A 25134-nucleotide genomic window follows, 5' to 3' on the forward strand; every position below is an offset into this window, starting at 1 on the left:
CCCAGACTGGACATACCTAAATTTGCATGTAATTACACAGGCACAGACTTGTCCATTCTGAAGAGTTGTAGGACATGCCTACCAGTGGTCTGTGTCAACTGTACAAGACCACTGATTTCCCTAGTATTTTTAACATAGATATTCAAAGTTGGCTAACCCCCAAAATACTTAGTAAAACTTCTTCAGAAGCCTCCTGGTCATCTTTTGTTATGCAAAACTTAACCTTCTCCCTGGTCTCAAGTGACATCACCTCCTTGCACAATCTTAACCTCAGAAACCTATGGCCACACAACTGGTGCCCAGGCTACTTCACCTACTTTGCTGATTGACCCAGCTTGGTCTGCATTAGCAATCACACACTGTCTCACACACCCACACTACATCTGCAGCCTCCATGGACACACGTGGGTCCTCTGATCCAAGGTCTCCCTCCAGTTTCTGGTATGCAGTCCCTCATTTGCTCCATTTCCTGGCCAGACTGACATACATTCTCACTAACCCATCGTCTGACTCAGGTGTAGGCAGTTTGGCCCTTGTACATGCACACAGGATAGAGGTTCTTGTCCAGGAAAATGGAATCAGAATCTAATAAGATTGAGTGTAGGACATGACCAGCCTATTGTGCTGCAGAACCAGCTATATACATGTGATCAACCCTATTTGTCCCCTTATCCCTCTATTCTCTCAAACTTGTTCCTCCTCAAATCACCTAAATCCATCCCTTTCCCTGCCTTCGGTTCCTCCTCAAAATATCCCATCGGAAATCTTAATCCACATGTCCTGTAGCCCTAGACAGAGTGTCTCTTGGTTTGAAGTGTTCCCAAGCATTCTTTCATGTTGATGTGTGACATCCCTAGGCAGCAGGGTGGTGGCTCTCACAGCACAGTTTTGAGAGGGACCCCAGCAAGGTGTGTCTTTGCATGTTGTGGTGCTGTCCACTGCTGATCTGATGGACTCACATTGGCTTTTAATTCACTGGTGACACTTCTGTGATGAGCTCCAGAGTAGCAGAGCTAGGGCATTATTTGATTCTCCCACTTTCTGTTGTCTCTTTGTGCTCCTTTGTGGATAAACAGGAGCTGTTTATCACATAACCTAACATGTGAATAAGAATTTGTATAATTTCCAATTATCTCAGTACTATTCCAGCCTATTCTTTGGGTACTTCACAATTGTAATGTCCTCACAGACAGGTTCTGTAATTTCTCCCCTCAGGAGTTCATTTAAAGTTGTTTCTTAAGAACTAATTCTATCAAAATAGGCCTTTGTAAAAACCTTTTTCTTTCCACTGCATTTCTTTTATTCTGAGGTTATTCAAAGGATAAGGTGATATTGACTCTCTGTAAGACCCATCATGCCTAAGTCTGTTCTGGATATCCAGGACTTAGATATCTCTATGTGTCTGGCTTTCTGCCTCTCCTCAGCCTGAAATTCAGTCATTTATAACCAACGTTGTGATAGTTTTTTCCACTGGAGAAGCTATGGATGGCAGGTTGGACTAATGACAGTACTCATCATAATGACAGTATTCATCATTCTCCAACCAAAAATACAGTAAGAGCCAGAATGGTATTGAGCAAGTATATGAGGTTATCTATTGGACGTTAAGGTTATTTACATAAATTTAAATGCTACCATTCTACTCCAAATTTTAGTCTGGGTAGATGTAGTCTGTTAAATCTATCAGTGTTCATTTTGTGGTGATATTTCACAAGACTTGAAAAAAGAATAATTACTTGCAAGATACTTTTTTTTTGAGTCTTATGTTGTTGGACATGGTCCCTTTCTTCTACATGTTTTCTTAATTGCACTTTTTAGTTCCATGCTTGAGTTATCACTGTAAGTGTTGATCCTGCTGTTTGCACATTTGGAAAAGTAATTTTTTCTTACCCACTGTTGTAGCTAGCTCTAAATACAGTAATGAGTAAATCAGTATACTGAATAATCAAATTCAAAATATTTACTGCACCTGATATATCAAATAGAAATCACAAGTTGAACAGAATCACTATGGAAATAAGACAACAGTGTGGTGTTCTCCCATTTTGCAGACTTACACTCAGCCAAGACTGTATACAGATCAAAGTTAAAGAAAGCAACTGGAATAAGCTGCTTTAGAACCTGGATTTAAGTAACATCCTTAATCCCATGGATAGTTGATCATTAATTTTATTGTATTATTTATATTGAGACAACTAAACAGCAGGGATCAAAAAGAAATAAGCACATTGAAAATTGAAATGTTTTTGAGTCACATTGCACACTGATAGAACAAAAGCACTTAATTGGTTTTATATATACAATAAGCTTTAAGCATAACATAAATATTAATTGAATTGATAATCCATTTTCCATTCCCTTTATTTTAATTAAAATAATAAGAATTATTATTATTTTAATTTGAGATTTTTAACTCTCAGTTGCTTCATGCAACAGGCTTTTTTTTTGATACTGGAAAGAAGCTCAAAGATAGCCTTACTCAAAATATCATCCGCTTTTTTCAATTTAATACCTGTAACTGCCCATGCTTGAAATTATTCCTGAAATACATTTTTCAATTTTTTTTTCACATGCAGAGTTTTTTATTAGGCTTTAAAATATGACTTTCTCAAAGAGTTTTATCTACACTGCTACTAAAGGCAAATATTTAAATTTACTTTCTTTGAAGCTATTTGAAGATGTACCTCAAATTCAGCAAAGGAGTGTTCCTAATAGGTAAAACCACACATGAAAAGTAAATATATATTGTTATAGGATAATATGTTTGGCAGAACACTGGATTCTAACAAAGAGGAATCCATAGAAAGAAAAAAATCCCATTTACTAAAAGTTTACATTTCTATATTAGATAAGTAACATTATTAATTTATTTAGGTTGGAGCAAGAGTTTATATTGAGTAGAGCAAGAGTCAGTGTGGTGTATTTGTGCATAAAATAGAGAATGGGAGCTATTTTATGCTGTTCACAATAAGTAATATTATTGTTATGTGTCTGAATGATGATCCATATTATTGTGTAAAATTTTGCGTTTTCAAAGTTCTCTGTAAGATTGTCCATGTACTTTGTATAAAATGAGTTTACACAGCTGAACATGTATATGAATGTTAGGCAGAGCACTTACAAAGAGCCTGGCCATGTGCTCAAAAAACTTTAGTCAATATGTTTCTGTCAGATTAACAATAAACATGGAAAATTTTGAAGATTTTGGCTCAGAACAAGTCAAATTCCTGTAATACATATTTATTCTGTGGAACACAGGAACAGTAAGAAGTTGTGTAAATCTTAACTGCTTAGTGTTTGCCACTGACATCAGTGGAAGGAGGATGAAGTTTATAATGTCATGTCATCAGGCAGTGTTCTAAGGCTTTTAAAAATTCTTACCATTGTTTACCAAGAATACTTTCCTTTCACCTTAGCAAAACTATTATATAAGAACCAGAAGTTTTATTGCATAGTCATGAAATGGTATAATGAAAATGGAATAATGCAGATATATGTACAGAGAAGAAATGTGAAGGAAAAATTATGTGTACCTTGAAAGTATAGTTCTTGTGCTGTTGATGGAGAATGTGTCTGTGTGATTAATAGCTAGAAAAAGCTTTTATTTCTTTGCTTTTCTGTTCATATGTGTGTAACAACAGCCACTTCACAATTATTTCTTTCCAAAAAGCATGGAAAAATAAGAAATGATTCAACTAACTGTGTTTAGCTGTCATTTTCATATTTCTTTTCAAATGCTGCTCTTTATACGTAGCTACTTGAGCTCATTATAAAAACAGAAAAACCAGTAATTTTTTAACCAAGTCAAGAGTATTTTCAGTTAGTATTTGAAATCAGTTCATAAGGTCAATATTCCTTGTCCACAGTGAGAGCAGATTGTAAGGAGATCTTTCTGATTTTAGTAATAATGCAAATAGTATAACAGACTTGTTTCTTTGTGCCTGACTTTGGCAAGATGTAATGGAAGAAACTAATTGATAATCATGATTTAATTTACCATTGAATGAAAACAATTTTTTTGCACAAACAGTAGGTTCAATTCCTTTTTAAAAGTTCATTAAGTAATGGGAAGGTTTTGGTTTACTGATGTACATAGGAAAACAGATTCCTAACTTACTAATGCATACCACATTAAGAAGTTTAATTATTGACTGCATCAAAGCACTAGAGGGCATATTTTTTTGAGAATATTCAGTATTAACAGTATTCCAAAGAGCTAATTTTCTGTCAACAAATATTATTTTCTGGAGATTGAATGGTATTTGTTTCCAGATCCTCCTTAGTGTTGGTTTCACAGATATTTTAATACACAGATAAATGGATATATTTATTGATTCTTCACATATAATATATGTTTATGATACTAAAGTAGGGGTATTTAGGATTTTCCTCAATCTCTACTCCACTTTTGTTTGAAGTCAGATGCTTTTTATGGAGCTTATAGATATGAGTGGACTTCTGTCCTGCTATACTCTAATTGCAAGATAAGAGCTTTAGCTGAAGCTGGGAGTTTTAGGATGTAAGAATTTGTACCCAGACTGTCCAATTTGAATTTGATTCTCAGTTATCAAAGCATAAATATCCCGACCTGCATTCCTTTTGTAGGAAATAATGTTGCAATACTGTCACAACGCAAAACCCGTTGGGAGAGGATTTCAGCTCCGGCCCCAGGGAAGAGAGCTGCCTGCAGCCTTGTGCTGCTCGTGTTTGCTGTGTTCTGTAGTTTGATAACCACGCTGTGATTTTGGGCATGTCTTTGTGCGCTCTTTGGGAGCTGACAGTGATTAGTCTGTCCATCCTGTCTTGTGTCTCAATGAGCATTTGCTCCTTGTCTTTTGTCCTTCGCCTCTCAGCCGCCCAACCTGCAGGTCCTGAGGAGTTTCACATAGGTGCATTTGTATATTCTTCAGTAAAGTTTCAGAGGCTTTTCTTCTATAGTACAGTTTCATTGAAAAAGTATTTCCTAAGACCAAAGTCAGTAAGTACAACAATGTTTCAATTAGTGAATGGATTAAAGAACAAAATTAGTGGAGAACAAATGAGGATTATTTTAGGGAGTTTTGGTGGGAGTTTTTTAGTTTTTAGCTTTTCTTGTTTTTTTTTTAACTCATGATGCCTAGTACATCATGAACAGTATATGAACTCATGGATCCTTGCATTTTAGAAAAGCAACCAACAGACAAATCCTTACAACTCTAAGTCAAAGCAAGCAAACTATCAAAACCAAGTAAATTATGTTCTGGTTGGTAGTGGGGTTTTTTCATTTGCTTGTTTTTTGTTTTTGTAGTATATAAAATCTTACTTTCTATACCACTTATGTTTTCTTCATTCCCCTATAAGCTGGTATATATCAAAGGATGAAAATATAATTAAATAAATAAGACAATAATTGATAAACACTATACAAAAGTATAAGAGAGGTTGTACCTTATCAATACATAAGGACTTCTTTCCTTCTAATAGATAGGAAGCTTGTCTTTGCCACATAAATAACATCTGTCTGTTACAGAGTAGTTATCAGGTCAGGGCCTCAATTTTTACTATTCCATGAAGTTTAAATAGTCTCCTTTAATTGAAAATATTAGCGTGATTTTTCTTATCTGAAAGCTGCCTTCTGTAGAAAAGAACTTCTGCAGATGCCTGAGCAGTTTTTGTTTTTTTAAACTTTTTTTTTTGTTGTTGTTGTTGTTGTTGTTTGGTTTTTTGCTTCTTTGCGTCCAAGAAAATAATTCAATCCTGTCCTTCCAAGAAATTAAATTGCAGGGAGAGGTGAGGTACCCAGCATTATGTAGAATTATGCTCACTGCAGAACACAGCGTTTCACACAAATAATTCTGTATGCACACAGTATTAACTTGTGGGAAAACAACTGCTTAAGTTTATGAGCTAATGAATCATTCAAATACACACAATGAAAAAGAGACCAGTCTACATCAGTATTCCCTAGTGTGTTTATATATATATGTATTCAATTTTATAGCTAATAAAATACAGATTCAATAGTAAATAATTCTTAAAAATCATATGTTAAGCATAACATGTCATTTTACTGATGTGGATAATGAAAAATGTCAGTTTGAAAAATTCTTTTTACTTATTAGCTTCAAATTATTTTCTTTAAACTGTAGCACTTGATTCTAATGTATGAAGTGAAGGGAAATATGGCTTGCCAATGACTGTTAAGCACTGTATTAGAAACTAAAGAAAACAAACTGTAATTCAGGACTCTTAATTTTGTGCCCTGAAGGTTTTAATATTGATGATTGAAAACTGTTACAGAAGAGTAAATTGCTTCTGTAAAGGATACAATCAGTTTCAAATGTGGTCAGATAAAAAAGCTTTCTGGTTCTCAATACTCCTCTGTTGTCTATTTAACAGGGTTTGGTTTTGTTGTTAGTTTTGGTAGATTAGCAGCCATATTTTTAGCTTTGAAACAAAATATGTCCTTTACTCTTTTTTTGAAGAGTCTGTATCATGAAACTGGTTAAACAGGACATGTTTAGTTGACTGTAAAATACAGAAAGATAACAAAACATGATTTAATTAACTTATTTTAAATGAATATCTAATTTATTTTAAAAAAGTAATCAGCTAAAGTGGGAGCTAAAATACCAAGTTAAGTAAAAAGAATAAATTTCCTGCCCCTTGAAGCAATATGATTGGTTCTCACTGATCTGATGTTTGTTTGATTCTAGACTAACTGACCTAAAGAAAATGAATACCTACTTGTGGAAAAGTAGTACAAAATCAGATGATAACCTCAGTGTAATTACGAGAGTAATAGAGGGAGAAGAGATCTAATTGAAATGACTATTCTGTCATTGGTCTTTGAGTTTGCCCTACATAAAATTCATGACTCTTATATAAATGGATGTGTAAAATTATTTTTATAAATAAATTATATTGATATCAAGATGACATTTTCTATTTTAGGTTTCCTTCAAGGTAATTCATCTTTTAATCACACTTGTTGGAGAGATCTTTAAATTTGTAGATCACATTTCTGACACTTCTGTACTTGCCAAGCCAAAAATTTAACATCACAATTTTGCTTTATTTGCAGCATCTGGCGAGGACCAAACATAAACTGCACTGACAGTTCAGGTTATACTGCTTTACATCATGCAGCTTTAAATGGACACAAGTAAGTGCCTCACACTTGGTTTTTATGTAGAATTGTAATTAACTGTGTAATGCAAGAAAATATACCGTAGTTCTGAGAGTTGTATCAAAAATTGGCAAACCTTAGCTTTTGAAAAGAGCCTTCTTTCCAATGGAATATATTAATATAAGATGTTTTGACACTGTCATCAATAAGTAGTAATGACAAATGGGAAATGTAGTTTAAAAGCTGTTGATTCGATACTGCTTCTTCCAAATTCTTCTTTGGTTTTGGGGAAATTTAGCACTCTTACTTGCCAGTCTTGGCTCTAGAGCTTTTTATTGCTGGGAAATCTCAGCAGAAAATACTGTGTTATATTTCTGTGTGTAGGTGTGTATAGAGTGTGAACATTTCAGGAAGCAATTTTGTGAAACAAAGAATAGTAGAGATTAATCATTATCAAGGCAAAAGTAACATGAAAAGAATATTTAGTGATTATACACATGAAAGCAGGAAAAAAAAAGGGTATTTTCACTGAAGAAAATTTAGACATAAAGCTTTGGTTAACTCCTCTGTGGGAGATAAGGAATTGATCCAAACCCAGTTGAAATTAAGAGTGATTTGCATTAATTTTAATGTGATTTTGGACTCTCCATTATATATCTATAATTATATCCATATACAATTGAATACATATTTATTATGAATATATAATTATATAAAATGTAATTATTATGTGTTTATCATTAATAAAATATAATTATGTGTTTAGTTTACTTGTTGCACAATTTTTGCATCCTTCTATGGAGAAATTAAAACTTTTGGATGTGTCTTCAGTTGTATTCTGGAAGGGTGATTATTTTCTTTAGGATGGATTAATTTTTTGTTGAATATGGGATATTCTTTCTAAATAAATATATAAAGTAAACTCTTGAACAAGATATTGTGCACTTTCCAAAGTTTCAGCTGTGTAGGACATTTCAGAATCATCCATTAATATATTTTTACTTCTATGAAATTAGGTCTAAGTTCTAAATATGGTCTATTAAACTCAGCATTTTTGTTAATGATTTATGGATTGTTTCTTGTGCCATTGCTAATTTTTGACTGACCAAACCTCAACCTTTGGATTGCAAAGATTGCTGGTTTTAAATAGATGAAAACTGGGATTAGTATATTTCATACTAGCAATAAAATAATAGTTACACAGTAAGTTAAAAATATTGCTGTATAAACACTGAAGGTATAAGAGGTTTCAAGTGAATCCTAGCAATATAGACTGTAAAATCCTAAAACATACAAAAGCCAAATGATGATTTCAGACACAGTATTGACCAAACTTTGTCCAAGGTCAGGGAGGACTTAAAAATGTGGACTTATGTATGGCAGCAGATATAACTGCAGCCTTTGAAAAGTCCAATGTTGGCTCCTATTACCCCTTACACTCACAGCAGGATAAGTAGCAGTAACTGACATCACAATTATAGCTTGTTATATTAAGTAAACTGAAATACATAATGAGATTTTTTGTGATAAATCATGAGAGTTTCAGGACCTATTATCCAAACCATTATACTGATCCTTCTGCAATGGTAGCATGGCAAGCAAGAGAATTGGTCAGACACCTGGTGGTTCTAGTTTTGTTAGTCATCACAAAGAACAAATAAATTACTTTACACTCTATTTTAGTTTTCAAACTTGATATTAAAAGTCAAAATGTTATGCAATTGTTTGATACTAGAATCTTCCCACTTAGGAGAAGTTCCTGTCCTTTAAAAACTTGTGGTTTTAATCAGATTTTAATTTTTCCCACTTGACACTTGGTTGAACCTGAGAGATTTCAAAATTTTCCAAGAAAAATAAGAGCAAAAGAATTTGTGGCTGGGGTACTTGTTGGACACCATTCTTCAAATCCCTGCTTGATCACTGTATGTGATGAATTCCGTCCTCCTTGGTTATTATGGTTTTTTTTTTTTCATTCCTTAGGAAACTATTCTGCTTTATATAAGTAATTAAATCATATCTGGGGCAGGCACTGGAATCTCAGTCTCCCTAAGTAATTTCACTCAGCCCAGTAATGTTACTGGGCTAAGGACTTTCAGTCTCCTCCTCTCTGAAATGTATTTGTGCAAAATGAAAAAGTTCTGCAAAAGCATTAAAAAAGACTCACCCTATATAAGTGTGATGGGTCAGGGCATTCCTGAAGGATGAAGGAGATGCATGTTCTATTTTGTAGCTTGACTCTTGCAATAGACTCTTCACAAACATTCCTGTAGGTTTTTATCTATAGATTTCATCTGTGCAGGGTTTTTTTACTGATTTTCTTCCACTTAGTTCAATTTATGCTTCCTTTGTTTGGTGTTCCTTTCAAAGGAGCTGCTGTGTATGTCTAGCTCTCCTTGGACCGTTTACTGCAAAACTATTATTTAATGGGAAGTCTCTCAAACCTTACATGTACTAAAAAGTTTCCCTCAGGAGTAACTTTTCTGGAACCTTTTCTGTAGCAAAATTTTTTCTGTAGTGGAGCTGCTCTTTCTTGGCTATTCTTATGGTATTTGACCTTATCAGGAGTAACCAGAATCCAGCTTAAATTTTCCTCAAAGCTTAGATGTGATGACTCCAGTATCTTGTGCAGTCAACTGAGAGTTTCTTTTGACCTGGATATATTCTCTCATAAGTCGCCACATTTTTCTTTCAATATGCAATTAAATAAGGTTCTGTCAAGGTTGGAAGAATAATTGCCTTAGATTTATCTTCTTTCTTAATTGGTAGTTAATTTGTAGTCATTTTTGGTAATTATGTAGGCTACATTGAGCTCCCTCCCTTCACTGATGTTTTGAGCCAAATCAGTAAGTCATATTTGTAAAATCTGTGGATAGAACTGCCTACACTGGATCATGTATTCTCTTAGCTTAGTAACTAATGAGGCCTCACTGTGTCAAACTATGAGACTACACATGCAGCAATAAGACAGAATTTATTTACTTTCTGACATACTTGGTAATGTTATCATACCACACAGCTGATTTTTGTATTTAGCTTTTGAAGTAAAGTATAGGAGACTGCTTAAAAATCAGGGATGCAATACACCAACTTATGCTAATCTTTCACTTAATGTATGATAAGCCACACCAAAACTACTGAGAGGAATATAAAGAGAATTAAAATGATAATAAGTGACTTTTCCCCTCACTGCTACAAGGCAGCTGAATGTGTGAAATGAAAACAGAAACAGTTATTTCATAAAAGTTATACATAGAAGAAGGTATTTCATACATCTAGCTAGATCATCATTAAATTGTTTCCTAACTATCTTTGAGATAATGCCTTATAGAAGAGGAAAAACTATTACTTAAGCGTTATGGTAAGAAATGCTTCCATAAAGCCATCATTTTGTCATCCTGCCTTCAGAATTCAGCAGTGACAGGGACGAGAGTACTTCTCTGCTTCTGGTGCTTTGAGGGGCACACACATGTTCTGGATGGGCAAAATCTAAAAATGATTGTGTGGCTGCGTGATCCTATTGAAAGAAACAGATTCAGAGAGTGGATTTTAATGCTGTTGATGGTATTCATAAGAAGTAAGAATCATTACAATTTTGTCTATGCTTTACTATCTATTTCATTTTCAGAAATTATTGGTCTTCACTTTTTGGAACTGTTTCACTTGAAATACAGGTTTGTTTTTTTTCTATTTTCCAGGATGAAAATACTGGTAGTATATACGTTTGTGTAAAAACTTAATAAAATTAGCTTCCTGTCGATTTTTTAATTTACCTCTTGTTTTCCAGAGATATAGTTCTCAAATTACTTCAGTATGAAGCATCAACTAATGTAGCAGATAATAAAGGTTACTTTCCTATTCACTTGGCTGCTTGGAGAGGAGATGTAGATATTGTGAAGATTCTCATCCATCATGGACCATCACACTCCAGAGTGAATGAACAGGTGAAGTGATAAAAAATATTTATATCCATCATCAGAAAAAAAAAAACAAAACAGCACGTATTCTTTAGGTCTGACCAATTTATCGACAGTTTATTAAAAAAGTCTATTTTCCATTATTTCAGTAATGTCTTCTCCAAGACTGATAAAATCTTCCATTATAAGCATACCAGATACATTTCTTCCAGATAGGCACTGACCTAAAGAATATTAGATTTTAAAAGTACAGAAAAAAACTTCTGTTTGTTTTGGAAAAAATCACATGAAGACATACTCTAACTATGCATCTTTTCTGTATGGTTGTAAATTTGCACAAAATGTGTGTATTTTTTACTATATTAGATATTAAAGTTCCTGAAAAATCTTTGAGATAAAATTAATATCCTTGGTATATTAAGTATATATATATTAAGAGTACTATATAGTATAGTATATAAATATATAAATTATCAGATACGCAGAGGTAAATGACAAACCAGATGGACTGCATGGATGCACATGCAGCACATAAAAGAATACATAAAAAGACCAAGAAAAAATTGTGAGAGTATTAGTGTGTAAGGGCAGTATAAGCATGTTGCATTCTGCTGTCAAACATATGGTACACCTTCTGTTTTTATTCTGTATACTCTTACATCATCCATTCATAGGATTAGTATTTAGAAATAGAAAGATGCTGGTTAAAATTTGACACCATCTAGGCTGAGCTGCTGGAAGTAGGCTGTGAAATGCAGATAGTAACCTTTAAGCAATTGCATTTGCCAGCGTGGTCAGAGTGTTGGAATGTGAAGGTGGGAGTCAGCTCCCAGTTCCTAAGCTATAATGTCTACATTGCCTGCATGTGCACCTTTTGGTTCCACAGAGGTCTGGTCTGTGTAATCACAGGATCCAACAGGGCTGTTCAGATGTGAGACCTCGATTACAAACACCTAACCACTGTGAGATGTCATGCTTTGAGTAACATGTTTGATATCTGAGGTTGTACACCGAGCCATTGGAATCCATACAATAACTAGGATATGAATATCAAGTATTAGTGCAGGAAATATAGGAAAATAAAGTAATATGATATGTCCATGTGACAGTCTTCTGGGAAATCCTGTAATACTGATGTATTCAAGAAAAAAACAAAACTCAAAATTTGTTATTCTGTGATTTCAGTTTCAGATTAACATAATTCTCCACCTTGCTCATTCTCATCAGCTGTTTTATGTAGGATGAAGCCAGTGAAACTGTAGGATTACCTTTTGTCAAGGAGAGGCTTTTTTCAGTTTTATTTATACAGAAAAATAAAAAGCAACTATTGGATTGTGTGTCACGCGTTTTCTTGAAGACATTACGTATATTATACTGAAAGAACACTGGAAGCTGCGTAGGAAACTTCAGAGAGGGCGAAAGTGAAAAAGATATCTCAGTAGGATCAGAAAGAGAAATGTAAATGCAAACCTACTTCTCCCCAGTCTCACAAATACCTCCAGACTTCAAGAATATTGTCAAAATTGATTAGGTGTACTGTATGTGGTTTGTTCACTTGAGCAAATAAACAGGGATACAGCTGGTACTTCTATACCCCACTGACTCAAAACAGGTCCTCAGATGTCTTCCCATTTATGCATTTAACCCAAAAAACCTTATAATAGAAAATGTGTGAGCAATCCTCACAAGAAATGTTGCATTTTAAGTCTTTTAAGGGAGTCCTGGTCGTATTAAAATTGGAGTTAAACTCATGCATACAGAGTTTTTCTGACCTTGTAAATTCCTTGGTGTTCCACTCTAGACAATGGCCATATCCAGTACCTGGACTACTTTGCTGGCACCTACTAATTAGCAGTCCACACAGGAGAATATTCTCTGTATCCCAGCAAGACAGAAATGGCATGTTTTTATAGAGCCACCTCCACCCACCTATCCTCAAATAACACCTGAGGCACCCTCACCCTAACACCTGCTGTACATTCATAGGAACCTCTAGGATTCTGGGCCTTTTGCTTCTTTGCAGATAGGCAGGTGACTCCTCGAAGTTCTCATAACTTCTCTCTGGAGGTGAAGATAGGGCTTTTAAGAAATCCTGGACTACTTTTCTTCTTTCCTTTTTCTTCTGAGAGTTGAGAATAAGGACAGCCATTTTTCATTACACTTTTACACCACAGCAAATAGGGCACTCAAGTCAGACTTTTCCCTCCATTTTTGTTATGTTTTTTGTTCGTTTTTTAAAGGATCACATTAACATGTAATTGTTTGCATCTTATGAAAATAATTTTGTTGAAAAAATTATTGCAGTAATTTGTAATACATTTTTGTTTTCATCTATCTGATTGAAATTCTATGTGAAAGAAATCTTCTAAAACTTACGTGAAAGCAATGGATGACTGAACAAAGAAATAGATGACAAGTTCGTGATGCATAAATGTATATTACATGAAATAATGGATTTTATATGGTATATTGTAAATTGATTGAACTGCATTCCACAATTTCAAAATGCAGTTAACTAGCATCATAGCATCATATCCACCCATATCCAGCATCTAAAGCTCTGAATGCCCCCTGCTGTTCCTATTACATAAAATTGGAATGAACAGTAAAGAGATCAACAGTTAAATGATAATTATATTATGGGGGTGGTGGAATTCAGACTGGCAACTCTACACACAGAAAATGGTTACAGCATAACAGTTATGTAAGAAGAATTCTGTCACTGTTTAATATAGGAGTCTTAGTTGACAGGTATGTTGTATGTTTTAAATTACAAAATACGGTGACATTGCAAAACTGTGAGTGTTTCACTTCATTGATGAAGATTTAAAATTACTTAAATTATAAACTGAATTAAGACAGTATGGGATCAAGATTTGTTAATTGATAATACCAACTAAAATAAAAATTGTTCTGGTAACAAGCTACTTATGTGTTTATTTGTATAAGGACATCTGGATAGCTAAAACATTTATTGTGGCAACATTCGTTATAGAATTGCATAATCAATAACAAATCCTAATCTGTGAAAAAATAGTTAATAAATAACTACCACATACAGGTCAGTATGTAATGTTTGGGGTTTTTTTCAGGAAAAAAATGTGACTAACATCAGGGGTAAATATAAATATGTATTATTAAATATGAATAAAATGTATTCAAATTATATACATCTATAGATACAGAGAATATGAATTGTGAAAAATTTACAGGAAAAATGTGACCACTTCTGAAATTTTTATGGATTCAATGTGCTGTAGAATTTGCATGTGCATCAAATTGTAATTGACATAAACCCCACCCACATTTCTTTAAAACTATTCAACAATTCTTCTGAAATATGAAGAAAAAGAGTTCAGGACGCATTCATATGATATAAATACCTAAATTTTAACATATTTGCTAACTTCTCCAAATCATGCAAATGAAACACAGACATTATATGCTTCTCTCAGTGACACCCCAGGGACTTCCAGAACTTCAATTCACTTCTGAAAGAGTCGGCAAATACAATATTTTTCAAATTCTGCATTTGATTTTACCCCCCAATTAATCCGAGACTAGTGGATGAGTTTCAGAGTTTTCCTTGCAACTCTTACTATACCTTCTTTAGAAGAAAAGTTCAGACACAACCTTTCTGATGTAAGCCAATTGCAACAATAAACTGGGGGGAAAAAATTCAAAGTAGTCAACTCTATTACATTACTTTTTTATAGTGCTTACATAAGCAAAAGTGAATTTCATTGGGAAGTCAGTAGATTTGATTTTGATGCGTGCTGAGTAATTTGCAGACAAACTTCCTTTATGTTTTCAGAATTATTAACATCTTGGTGGAACTTCTCCTGATTTAATACATAAAGTAAGACCATCCTGAGGTCATTCCTTTCTCTGTCTTGAATATATTCTTTCACTCCTTTTTTCTCTATTTAATTATTTACTTATTAAAGCCTTATGTTTGTATTGTTTTTCCTCTAGTTGACATTTTGAGTATGTTCATCATATAGATAGATGTTTCAAAAATCTCCTGTTGTTCCTTCTTTCTTTAATTTAAACTTAAATTCTCGTTTCATAAATGAGAAAATAGCAAAAGCTTTTCATAACAAATGTCTTGTTCACTTACTTAACATTGGGATTATGTGACAAAGAATTGGCTCATTGATTTAGGAAGTCTCCTTTTTCAAGTTCAGCATCAAAACACTACGATAAAAAAAGGAGTTGAGCATCCTTTGGAAAGGTCTGTTAAATCACTTCTTGAGTCATTATTGCTTGTACAGTACTTGCATGGATTTTAGGAGATTTAAAGCTTGCTTGACAAAAAAAAAAAAAAAAAAAAAAAAAAAGGACTATGCAATAAATGTCCTGAATTTACCCACAGTTTAATAGTGGCTTCACCAGGGCCTGTATAATATTCATGATAGTCATTCATTCTCTTGATAACTTCCTGTACTTCTTCACTATCAGACTGCCAAGCTACAATAACTGTCTCTGTGATGTATTTGCTAATCTGCCCTCTAATGAATAGACCGCAGGATATGTTGTACATTTTGCAGTGGCACACATCCTTAGCAGCTAAATTATGTAGCACAGCCTGAAAATACTGATGAGAAGTAGGGCTGTGAAGGCACAATTCAGTTTGCGGCCACACCAGCCTGAGTTCTGGCTGTATGTGGAAGAGAAGTGTTTCAGAGAAAGGCTACAAAAGGTCGGGATTATGCCCATGAAAAGACACTTGTAACAAATGAAAAAAAAAAATTTAAAAAGGTTAAAACTTGAATCATAGAATGCTTTCCTTATTTCTGGGCTAGGTCCTTTGAACCATAAGAGTAACTACTTGGCAAAAATATTATTAATTATGGATATTAGAGACTTTTTTTAATAGTATGTTTGCATAATATTGGTCTACTCTTTTTACCTTACATTTTATATGTTTTTTACTTGGATCATATTTCTTGATCTTTCTTTTTCCAGAATCATTCAGTCGTAGAATCTGTCTTGCAGTTCCTAACATACCATGAAGTATCTGAAATTTCTACAAAGATTCTAGTCTTTTGCTTTGGCACTAGATGCATTATTTAGCCCATGGATATGAAATTTGAAGCTCTAATTACAGAATGGTAATTTGCATGCAGATATTTTATAGCAGATTACCTTCTCATTCCATGACTGTTAACACATAAACTTTCTGTACTCCAGAAACAATTGTTTATGCTTGGAACTGAAAATACAGGCAACAGCACTAAATTACTACAAATTTCTTGAAGAATTTTTGTCACATCTTTAAAATACTGCTTCAAAACAGCATGTGGCTTTAGAGATATGAGGACAAACTATCTTAAAATTCCTCTCCTCTCCTCTCCTCTCCTCTCCTCTCCTCTCCTCTCCTCTCCTCTCCTCTCCTCTCCTCTCCTCTCCTCTCCTCTCCTCTCCTCTCCTCTCCTCTCCTCTCCTCTCCTCTCCTCTCCTCTCCTCTCCTCTCCTCTCCTCTCCTCTCCTCTCCTCTCCTCTCCTCTCCTCTCCTCTCCTCTCCTCTCCTCTCCTCTCTACTGATTTATTTTATGTAAGTGGTACTAAACTGTCAAAGTATATAAACTTAGAGGGCAAGTTTTAATTTACTCTTTGGAAGTTAAAAATAATTTAGTCCTCTCTACCTGAATTGAATTGACTACTTTACATTTTGAAGAAGGAAGAATGTTTTATTATCAAGTCTTTATTAGGTAGTTCCTCTCAGCTCTGATAACGTAATATGTACAATGCCTGTACTAACTGCATATATGTAGGTAATTTAATTATGATGTTTGCCTAGGTTGGCTTCTGCTTTATTTCAGTGATACATAGCTCCTTATAATTTTGTATCAGTTTGATTGGTCATGAACAGAAATGTAGCTTTTATTTGGCAAATAAAACATTGAAAAATGTTCAACAATATGCATCTGAAAATAATAACATTTTGTTACTTTGCTTTTGTGCACTAGGCTGTTTTAAAATGTACTTTTCCTTCCAATATGCCTTTGTGTGAGAATTCAGCTGGATATTCTTTATCCAGAGGGATCAAATTCCAGTTTGCTGCTCAGAGGCAGCAACTTGGACAGTTTGATTTCCATGTGTCTATATCTGTCTATCAAATTTTGTGATAAGGGCCATAGCAAATTTTATTTTTATGTTTCTTCGAAAATTCAGTCAGAATACTTTTAAGCTACAATATTATATTATTTGCACAAGATTCAAAATAGTTCAATTAGTACTTCTGTAAGTTCTTGGAAAAACCTTCAGACATAAGCAGATATTGGACAGATAGTTACAATTATAAACATGTATTTGGTTATTTACCTCATAGAATGTCACTATAGTTATACATATAATTTCCTTGTGTAACTATTTCCATTGGATATATAGATACAGTAACTGTAGGCAAAAATTACCATAATTGTCCATTTTGTGTGCAATTATCTGATTTTCATACCTAACTGAACACCAATTCAGGCTGCAATTGCCTGTTCATCTAGCTGTCTATGAAATATTGAAAATTTAAAAAAAAAATTAACAAACTTTGCTTGGGATTTGCGGGCATACAACTGTACATACAAAATTTGCTTTGCCCAGTCCTACAGAAAGGATATATTAGAAGTCACTAGAGCACAAAAAGCTTTTTTCAGGTAGTTGATAGAACATGGCAACAATGTAATATTGTGACATATGTGTGTGTGTATATATATATATATGTGTGTGTGTATATATATATATATCTGAATTTCTCATCTCTGTAATAAAGAAAGCCCACATGGTGGTCTGAATAATGCACAATGATTTAAATATTTACTAGTCATCAAGCCATGTCTGCCAGTGGAAGCTTCTTACCTTACACCTGGATCTTCTCCAGCCTCTGTGTGGCAGTTTAGCAGGAAACACATTCCAGTCTCAAATCTTATGTGGTGTTGTGAACACCCCATGAGTTTGACTTCAGCATTGATTTACCTGAATGTAGTGATCTGTCTCTGAGGTTTCCCAAGTTCATCTGAATCGTCTTAGTTTGCAAGAAGAGATGAAAATGATGGCCATATTGTTAAAACCACAAACCCAAGGTTACAGAATTAGAAATATCGTAACCAAAAATATAGATCTTGCCTTTTCCTCCTTACTGGTTTTAACTGTGCAACATGGATATTTTTATCCTTGCTAGTTTTGAGTAGGAGTCCAAAGCCTCATTTCTCTGAATCTCTGACTCCGTCTTTCAAAGGACAATAGTTTCTTTCCTATTTTCACTTCTCTGTCTCCTGAACTTTCTTCAGCTGATTCTTTGAGGAATAGAGTTATGGATCCAGCTGTTCATTTTTTCTTCCTTTAGAATGATATCTCTACCCTTCTTTAGTATCTTTCCTGAATTTACATTAATTTTAAATTTTATATATAGCGCATTAGCTTCTTGGTTTTGTACTTTTGCAACATTCATAAACTGTCACAACATTTTATAAATAATTTATCAGAAGAGGCATTAAATGTACATACTTCTACAACTTATAGAATCTAGTGTATTTTAAAGCTTTGTAAAGTCTACATATTATATATTAATAACATATATGACATATAGAATTCAGAGAGCTCAATGAACTATTTCCTTCCTCTTTGCCTGAAGTTATTTGTCTCTTTGGCATTGCAGGTATACAGACAGAACTGGAAGAAAACAATTTAAAAATATAATGCTTATTCTCAATATTTATTATTAAGTTTATTGAGTAATGTTTTGGGAAATATTTGGGGGCATTGCTTAATAAAGTAAAAACCTCTTCAGTCCACAGCATACACATGCTCATATGCCTTAAAATGCATACATACCTCTCTCTGGAGTCCTGAGAAGACCAACTACTTAAGTGATTTGCTAAGTCTTTCTATAGGTGCTATTTTGTCTTCTTCCAAGTTTTAATTGTTGTCTGGATAGAAGTTTTTTTATAGTGATACATGAAACTAACATTGTGCCTGATACATTTGCATTGCAGTTTTCCTCCATAATTCCATTTTTCTCAGAACAAACAGTGATGGTACAAAACCAGCAAAATCAAAAAGAGATACTTCACTGTCAGAGTATTTTTAAGAGAAGGACTCAATCATAATTTCAGGAGCAGTTGAATCAAAGAAGGTTACACATTTTGGCATATCATGAGATACAAGGTTTTGAAGGGCATGTTGTTAAAATGGATTGGGAGCAATGTAGACACATAGAGAGCTCATCTGCTGGAGAGCCACAAGCTGAAGTGTTAATGTGTTATTATTAAAATTTCAGTGGAGTAATTTTGAAGCATTTAACATAAATTACCATACATTATATTACAAACTCTGCCTCTGTAGTGATCTCACAGAGGCCATTTATAGAAGCTGAGCATTTCTGTTGTGGATTAAACATGAATTTCTGAAGCTTTTGGGTTTTTTTAACAGAACAATGAAAATGAAACAGCACTGCATTGTGCAGCTCAGTATGGTCATTCAGAAGTTGTTGCTGTTCTGCTAGAAGAGCTGACAGACCCCACAATAAGAAACAACAAACTGGAAACACCTTTGGATCTGGCAGCGCTTTATGGACGTCTGCGTGTTGTGAAAATGATCATCAAAGCGTATCCAAATCTGATGAACTGTAATACAAGGAAACACACTCCTTTGCATCTTGCTGCTCGTAATGGTCACAAAGCTGTCGTACAGGTGCTTCTGGAGGCTGGAATGGATGTCAGCTGCCAAGTTAGTGTGTGATTCCTTCCTTTCCTTCCTTTCTTTCCTTTCCTTCCTTTCCTTCCTTTCCTTCATTTCCTTCCTTTCCTCCCCTTCCTCCCCTTAATCATTAGACTATAATTTAAATTAAATGACTTCTTCAATTTTTTTCTTTAAAATACCCTTGCATTTACTTGGTTAGAAATGCTGCAAGGTGATACATAATACAGCTTTATTTGTTGCAACTTAAACAATGTGTCAAAAGGGATAACTCAAGAAATATACATGTCTTCAAAGCTGAGTGCTTTGAATTTTTCATGTTGTCTTGAGACATGTAGATACACAAATCATATCAACCATTCACATAGGTGTATATAAATATTTTTTCTACAGCAGTGGCTGTAAAGGTCGTAAGCTGATTTTTGGAAGCTATGGCCCTTCATGGTGACAGCAATCTAAAACAGTGTATCACTGAAAGCTCATTTTCCCTTAATTATTCCATTCTACACTCAAGTTACTGAGTAATAATAATTTTGATTTTCTGCATTTCTAAATACTTGTATAAATCTAAGAGAAAATTCTATTGCAATACACTCTGGCAGCTGTTGACTTTAACCTGTCAGCTGTTTGGTGTGTCGAGTTTTATGCACTGTAAGTTATAATGACGTCAAAGGGGTAACTTTAAATAAAATAGACATAGATGTGAAGAGACACAAAGTACAGCAGCAGTGAATTTTATGTTCAGTTCTCTGTATTAGAAGGTGTCCAGCCTTTTGACTACAGAGGACTGGATTCTGTTATGTGTTCTGAAATGTTGCCTCAATCTTATGATTTCTCTTAATTTGATCGATGGCACTGTGCTTGTTATAGTGTGGATTTAATCTTCATAGATGAAGTAACTTCCTTGCTGCCTCTCTCTTTCAATGGATAAAATATGCTTTGAATTTGGCTTTGTTTCAGGTTTATATCTATTTTCAGATAAAGCAAGCAAACATAATTCCATCTACTTTAGAGTCACATTCAGACATTCTCTGTCACTTACTTAGCAGTTGGTTAGAGCCTGCTGATACAAACACCAAAGTTGTGGGTTCAATCCTTGGATGGGCCATCCACTTAAGAGCTGGACTTGATGATCCTTCTGGGTCACTTCCAGCTCAGATGATTCTGTGAATCCGTGAACAAATCCTGCAAACTTTCATTAAACTTTGATTAAAATTTATATCCATTTTAAGATTTAGGTGCATTTAATCAAACTAATTTTTACACAAAATTCCCTTTTATATAGAAAGACTGGACCTGGATTCCATACACTTATTTCTGATATTTCCCTCAAGATCATATTTTTTAAATTTTGAGAAAAATAATGTGAAGTGGGGGGAAGAAAATATAAATAAAAAAACCCAAAACAACAAAGCAAATCAGAAAATATTAGTGTACTTTAAGATTAAAAGTGGATATTCTCAAGTGCCTTCCAAAGGAATATATGGTGAAATTGTTTTACTAACTTTATTATCTCTTGCATGTTTTGAGTTGGTGTTGGTACTTGCTTCAAACTATTTTAAAGTGGAGCACTTTTGTGTGATTTGTCTGCCTGTGAATTTGACACCTATCAGGCTTTCAATTTAATTTGATTTTGATTTTCTTTGCTAGAAAGAGAGGCACTTTCAAAGGTTAATATAAGCAGCTTATTTTTTAATCTTTCCTTTACTATTACTGTATCTTCAGTAATTTAGAAAAGTTTAATGCTACAGCAACATAGAACTTTCAAGTGCATATTTCTGAATGTATAATTTGTCTTTTATCTCTAGAAAATGAATGAGGAAAAATTAAAAAGAAACTGATACCTGAATTTATATTTAAGAAATAGAATAATTGAAGGAAAATAGTCTCTGTCATGGCAACTTACAAACTGATGGTTACATGAGGGCAAAATATTACACAATACTTTTATGAAATGTGTTCTTCCTCTTATGTAATCTAGATAATTTTAGCACTACTCTGAATTCTCCTAAGCCATTTATATCTATGGTTATACTAAAAGTTTTTCATTGGTCTTTAAAAAATACAGTGGCTGCATTTCTTTTAAAAATCTTTTAAGAAATGGAAGTTTCTTTTAGTAATGGTGATCTCTTTGGCATCTGAATTAAAATTATAAGACTTATTTTTAAAATTTATTTTTATTCTAATTGCTTTAAAATTATTTCTATTCTTAGAATTTTTTTTTGTAGTTATTCAGTAGCAGGGGAATTTTCTTTTATATTTTTGCAAGACGTTATCTTGTTCCTTCTGGTTTTGTCCTATTTACCATAAGGAAGTATAATTTATTTATTTTCTTGCTGGTATACATATTCTCTATCAGTATGTTCCTTTTCATTCAGCATCTTGGCATATTAGTAATTTGGCTGTGTACCTACTGTTAACTTATTACTTCCATAGCCTCTGAAAAATTCTGTTGATGATTACTGGCAGCTCATTAAACTGAGGATAACACAAAATATCAGCCTGTCACTTAAAACTAAACTCAACTATTTTGTTATTAATTAAATTGATCTGCATCACTGATTGGGTAAGAAAAATTTACAAAGTAAAATCTTATATGGTAAACAATTTTGTATGCATTTAAACATGTTAAATAAATTCAGTTTATCACCATTAAAAACATCTCAGAATGTTTTGAGATGATAATAGGAATAGCCTGTTTTGTATCACTCTGCAATTGCAAAGATGTATTTGTTTAAATGGGAGGTTTACTTTAGCCATCTTAACTTTCCCTTATGTACTCCCTGCGCACTTTTAATCACAGGAAGAATTTGGACTAATAAAAAAACCCCAGTATTTAACTTTTTGTTTAATTAATCACACATTTTATTTATTTCCCAGGTCTATCCAATATCCTTCAATCTGGAATTATTTAGGAGTGGGGAATTCAAATCTGCTTCATCTCTTTATGTTTTGAAGTTTTTGTTCAAATTGAAACATATGAAAAACACAAAGGTTTTGTATGAGTGGTAGATTTTGGGCCTTCAGTAAATTAAGATGCTGCACAGTTCAGTATGGTTCATGTAAACAGTAGTTTAGTAATTATAAATATGCTAAAATCTTGGCCCCTTCTGTTTATCCAAATTTTATCTACCCGTTTGCCTTCCCTGTCTGTTCCAATAATGATGGCAATTTCCACTGCTTATCACTGGTAGTTCTGCAAAAAGCTGTGCCCCTTTATTTTTACTCTCACTCTGTGTAGAGGATATTTTGTGAATCAATTTGCAAAGCTGCCGTTCTGTCCTTCAGATTCTGTCTGAAATCCGTATCAGAACTATAGCAAACTGCCTGTGAATAAGGACTAGACAAGTGACCTAATTACAAGCTCTTGCATATTTACATGATTAAAAGAAAATCTGTAGTTATTAAAACCCTTGATGCTTCTCTGTGAGCCTGCAAATTGTACGCCAAGTTGACTTGGGTATTCTGGTGTGTCTGTTGACAATGTCCTCCTGTCCTAGCTTGGTTTATGTGTCCAGCTGTGACATTGTACCTGTATTTGGTAGTAGGCAGGGGCAGGGACTGTTTTATTATAGGTTTAGCACAATTTGTGCACTAGTTCTCTGTATGTTATATTCAGAAAACTTATGCCAGAGAATCAATACATTATCCATTGGTGCAAACTGAAGCAGACTTTATATGACTTAGTTCATGAAAAATTGCCAGTAGTTTTTGTATTAAGTATCACTGGGAAAGACTTTTCAAATATAATGGTAGTGTTTACTTTGCCAGGAAAATATGATCCAAGGCAATGAAAGCTTTAGGAAGTGAAGCAGTGAAAATTGTCTATAAATCTTAAACTCACTTGCTGTAGTATAGACAAGAAGAATACATTAGTGCACAAACACACTGTTATAAGTGAAAAAGATCTACCTAAAAGTTCTAGCACATCTTAAATAATACATAGAGATTATTTGCAACTGTATTTTTTAATCCTCGCAATTTGTGTAAATGCTCTGTTGCACAAGACAGAAACATTCTGAACTGTCTTCAAGTAGTAAGCCACATGTGCATTTACAAAGAGAGATAAATCTACTCAGCCTGTCTGTATTTCTCTTGGCCCTGTTCATCCTGAGGTTCAGCATTCCCTCTAAGTTAAAGCAGAGTTTGGTAACTGAACTGACTGGTAACAAGGACATTTCTGCCTTCTGGATAGTTTTTGGGTCAAGGGATCTGATTCACTTGTTAGTTATTCACTATTACCGTGAAATCCTGCCTAGGGCTTTTAAGATTTGTGTCAGCATTCATCTCTGTGACATCTTATGCAGGATTACGTGTCTGCATCTTACAAGTATGTTTTCAATCTCTATATTCTCAGGCTGATTTTAATTCATTTCATGGTGATGTTTCCCCTCTTGCTAAAAAAATCACTTTTATGATTTACAGATCCTTGCACTGTTTATATGGTGTGCCTTTTAAATTCCACTATTGAACAAATTCTTCATAATATATCTCTCATTTATGGGACATTCATTATAATGACATTCATTGCATTGTCTGATAGCTCAGAATTATAAATCATAGACTGCCCTAGAATGCAGGGCAGTGTGGAATGTCTGTAAAATATTTTAGGATCATGTTCTGATATGACAGGAAATATCATGGTAGAATAGACTAAGAGGCAAGAAAGTATATAAGGAAAAAAAAAGGCATTTAAGTTTGGATTTCTCTCCCAACTCTATGAATTACATGTGTAAAAGTGGCTTAAGTTCCTGTACTCCCTTTATGCATACAGAACTATCTTCTGGTTCTTAAATTGCCCCCAGATAGTTTTGTTTGCTTTACACATCTACAGGAAGTTTCTCTTCTTGTATTAGTTTTAATTCAATTTCTTACAAGATGTGTGCTTTCATCAAGGAAAATATTTCTTACCTTTCCTCCAGTGGGGAATTTTGATGAACAGAAAGACTGCTGCCCATGCCAATTATCATATCAGGATCTTTTCACCCTTTAACTGGGTAATCTGAGGATAGATCCTATTTCTTGTCCTCAAAGTTGTTGATTCAGTATACTGGAACATTGATCTTTCTCAGTCTCAGATCATACTACAACAATAGAAAGTTAATGTCACTAACTTAATTCCATTTTTTTCCACTAAACAACATCCTGTGTTAATGCAGAATGATATCTTTAGTTTTAGTCAAGGTGCAAATGGTTTTCATCTCTGCAGTTTAATCTCATAGAATTAAAATTTAGAGTTCTGGCTTCCTCTAACAATTGAACCTCTGTGGATATAATTGTTGATGTATACATCACTACTTCTTATCCCTGACAGAATCAGAGTGTGATTGAGGTTGGAAGGAAGCTCCAGAGATCATCAGGTCCAACTCTCCCTTTTCAAGCAGAATCCCATAGAATAAGTTGTCCAGGATTATGTCC

General features: G+C 33.9%; 1 protein-coding gene across 1 annotated transcript in view; it reads left to right on the plus strand.

The window, feature by feature from the left end:
• ANKS1B (ankyrin repeat and sterile alpha motif domain containing 1B) overlaps positions 1-25134 on the plus strand; it is a 408189-nt gene that overhangs the window by 38690 nt on the left and 344365 nt on the right. The window contains exons 2-4 of the mRNA XM_062492532.1: positions 7064-7144; positions 10893-11049; positions 19450-19746. Coding sequence (XP_062348516.1) covers positions 7064-7144; positions 10893-11049; positions 19450-19746 — 535 coding nt within the window. The remainder of the gene's footprint in view (positions 1-7063; positions 7145-10892; positions 11050-19449; positions 19747-25134) is intronic.

This window comes from Cinclus cinclus, chromosome 4 (assembly GCF_963662255.1).
Source record: "Cinclus cinclus chromosome 4, bCinCin1.1, whole genome shotgun sequence".
In the NCBI taxonomy this organism is placed as follows: Eukaryota; Metazoa; Chordata; class Aves; order Passeriformes; family Cinclidae; genus Cinclus; species Cinclus cinclus.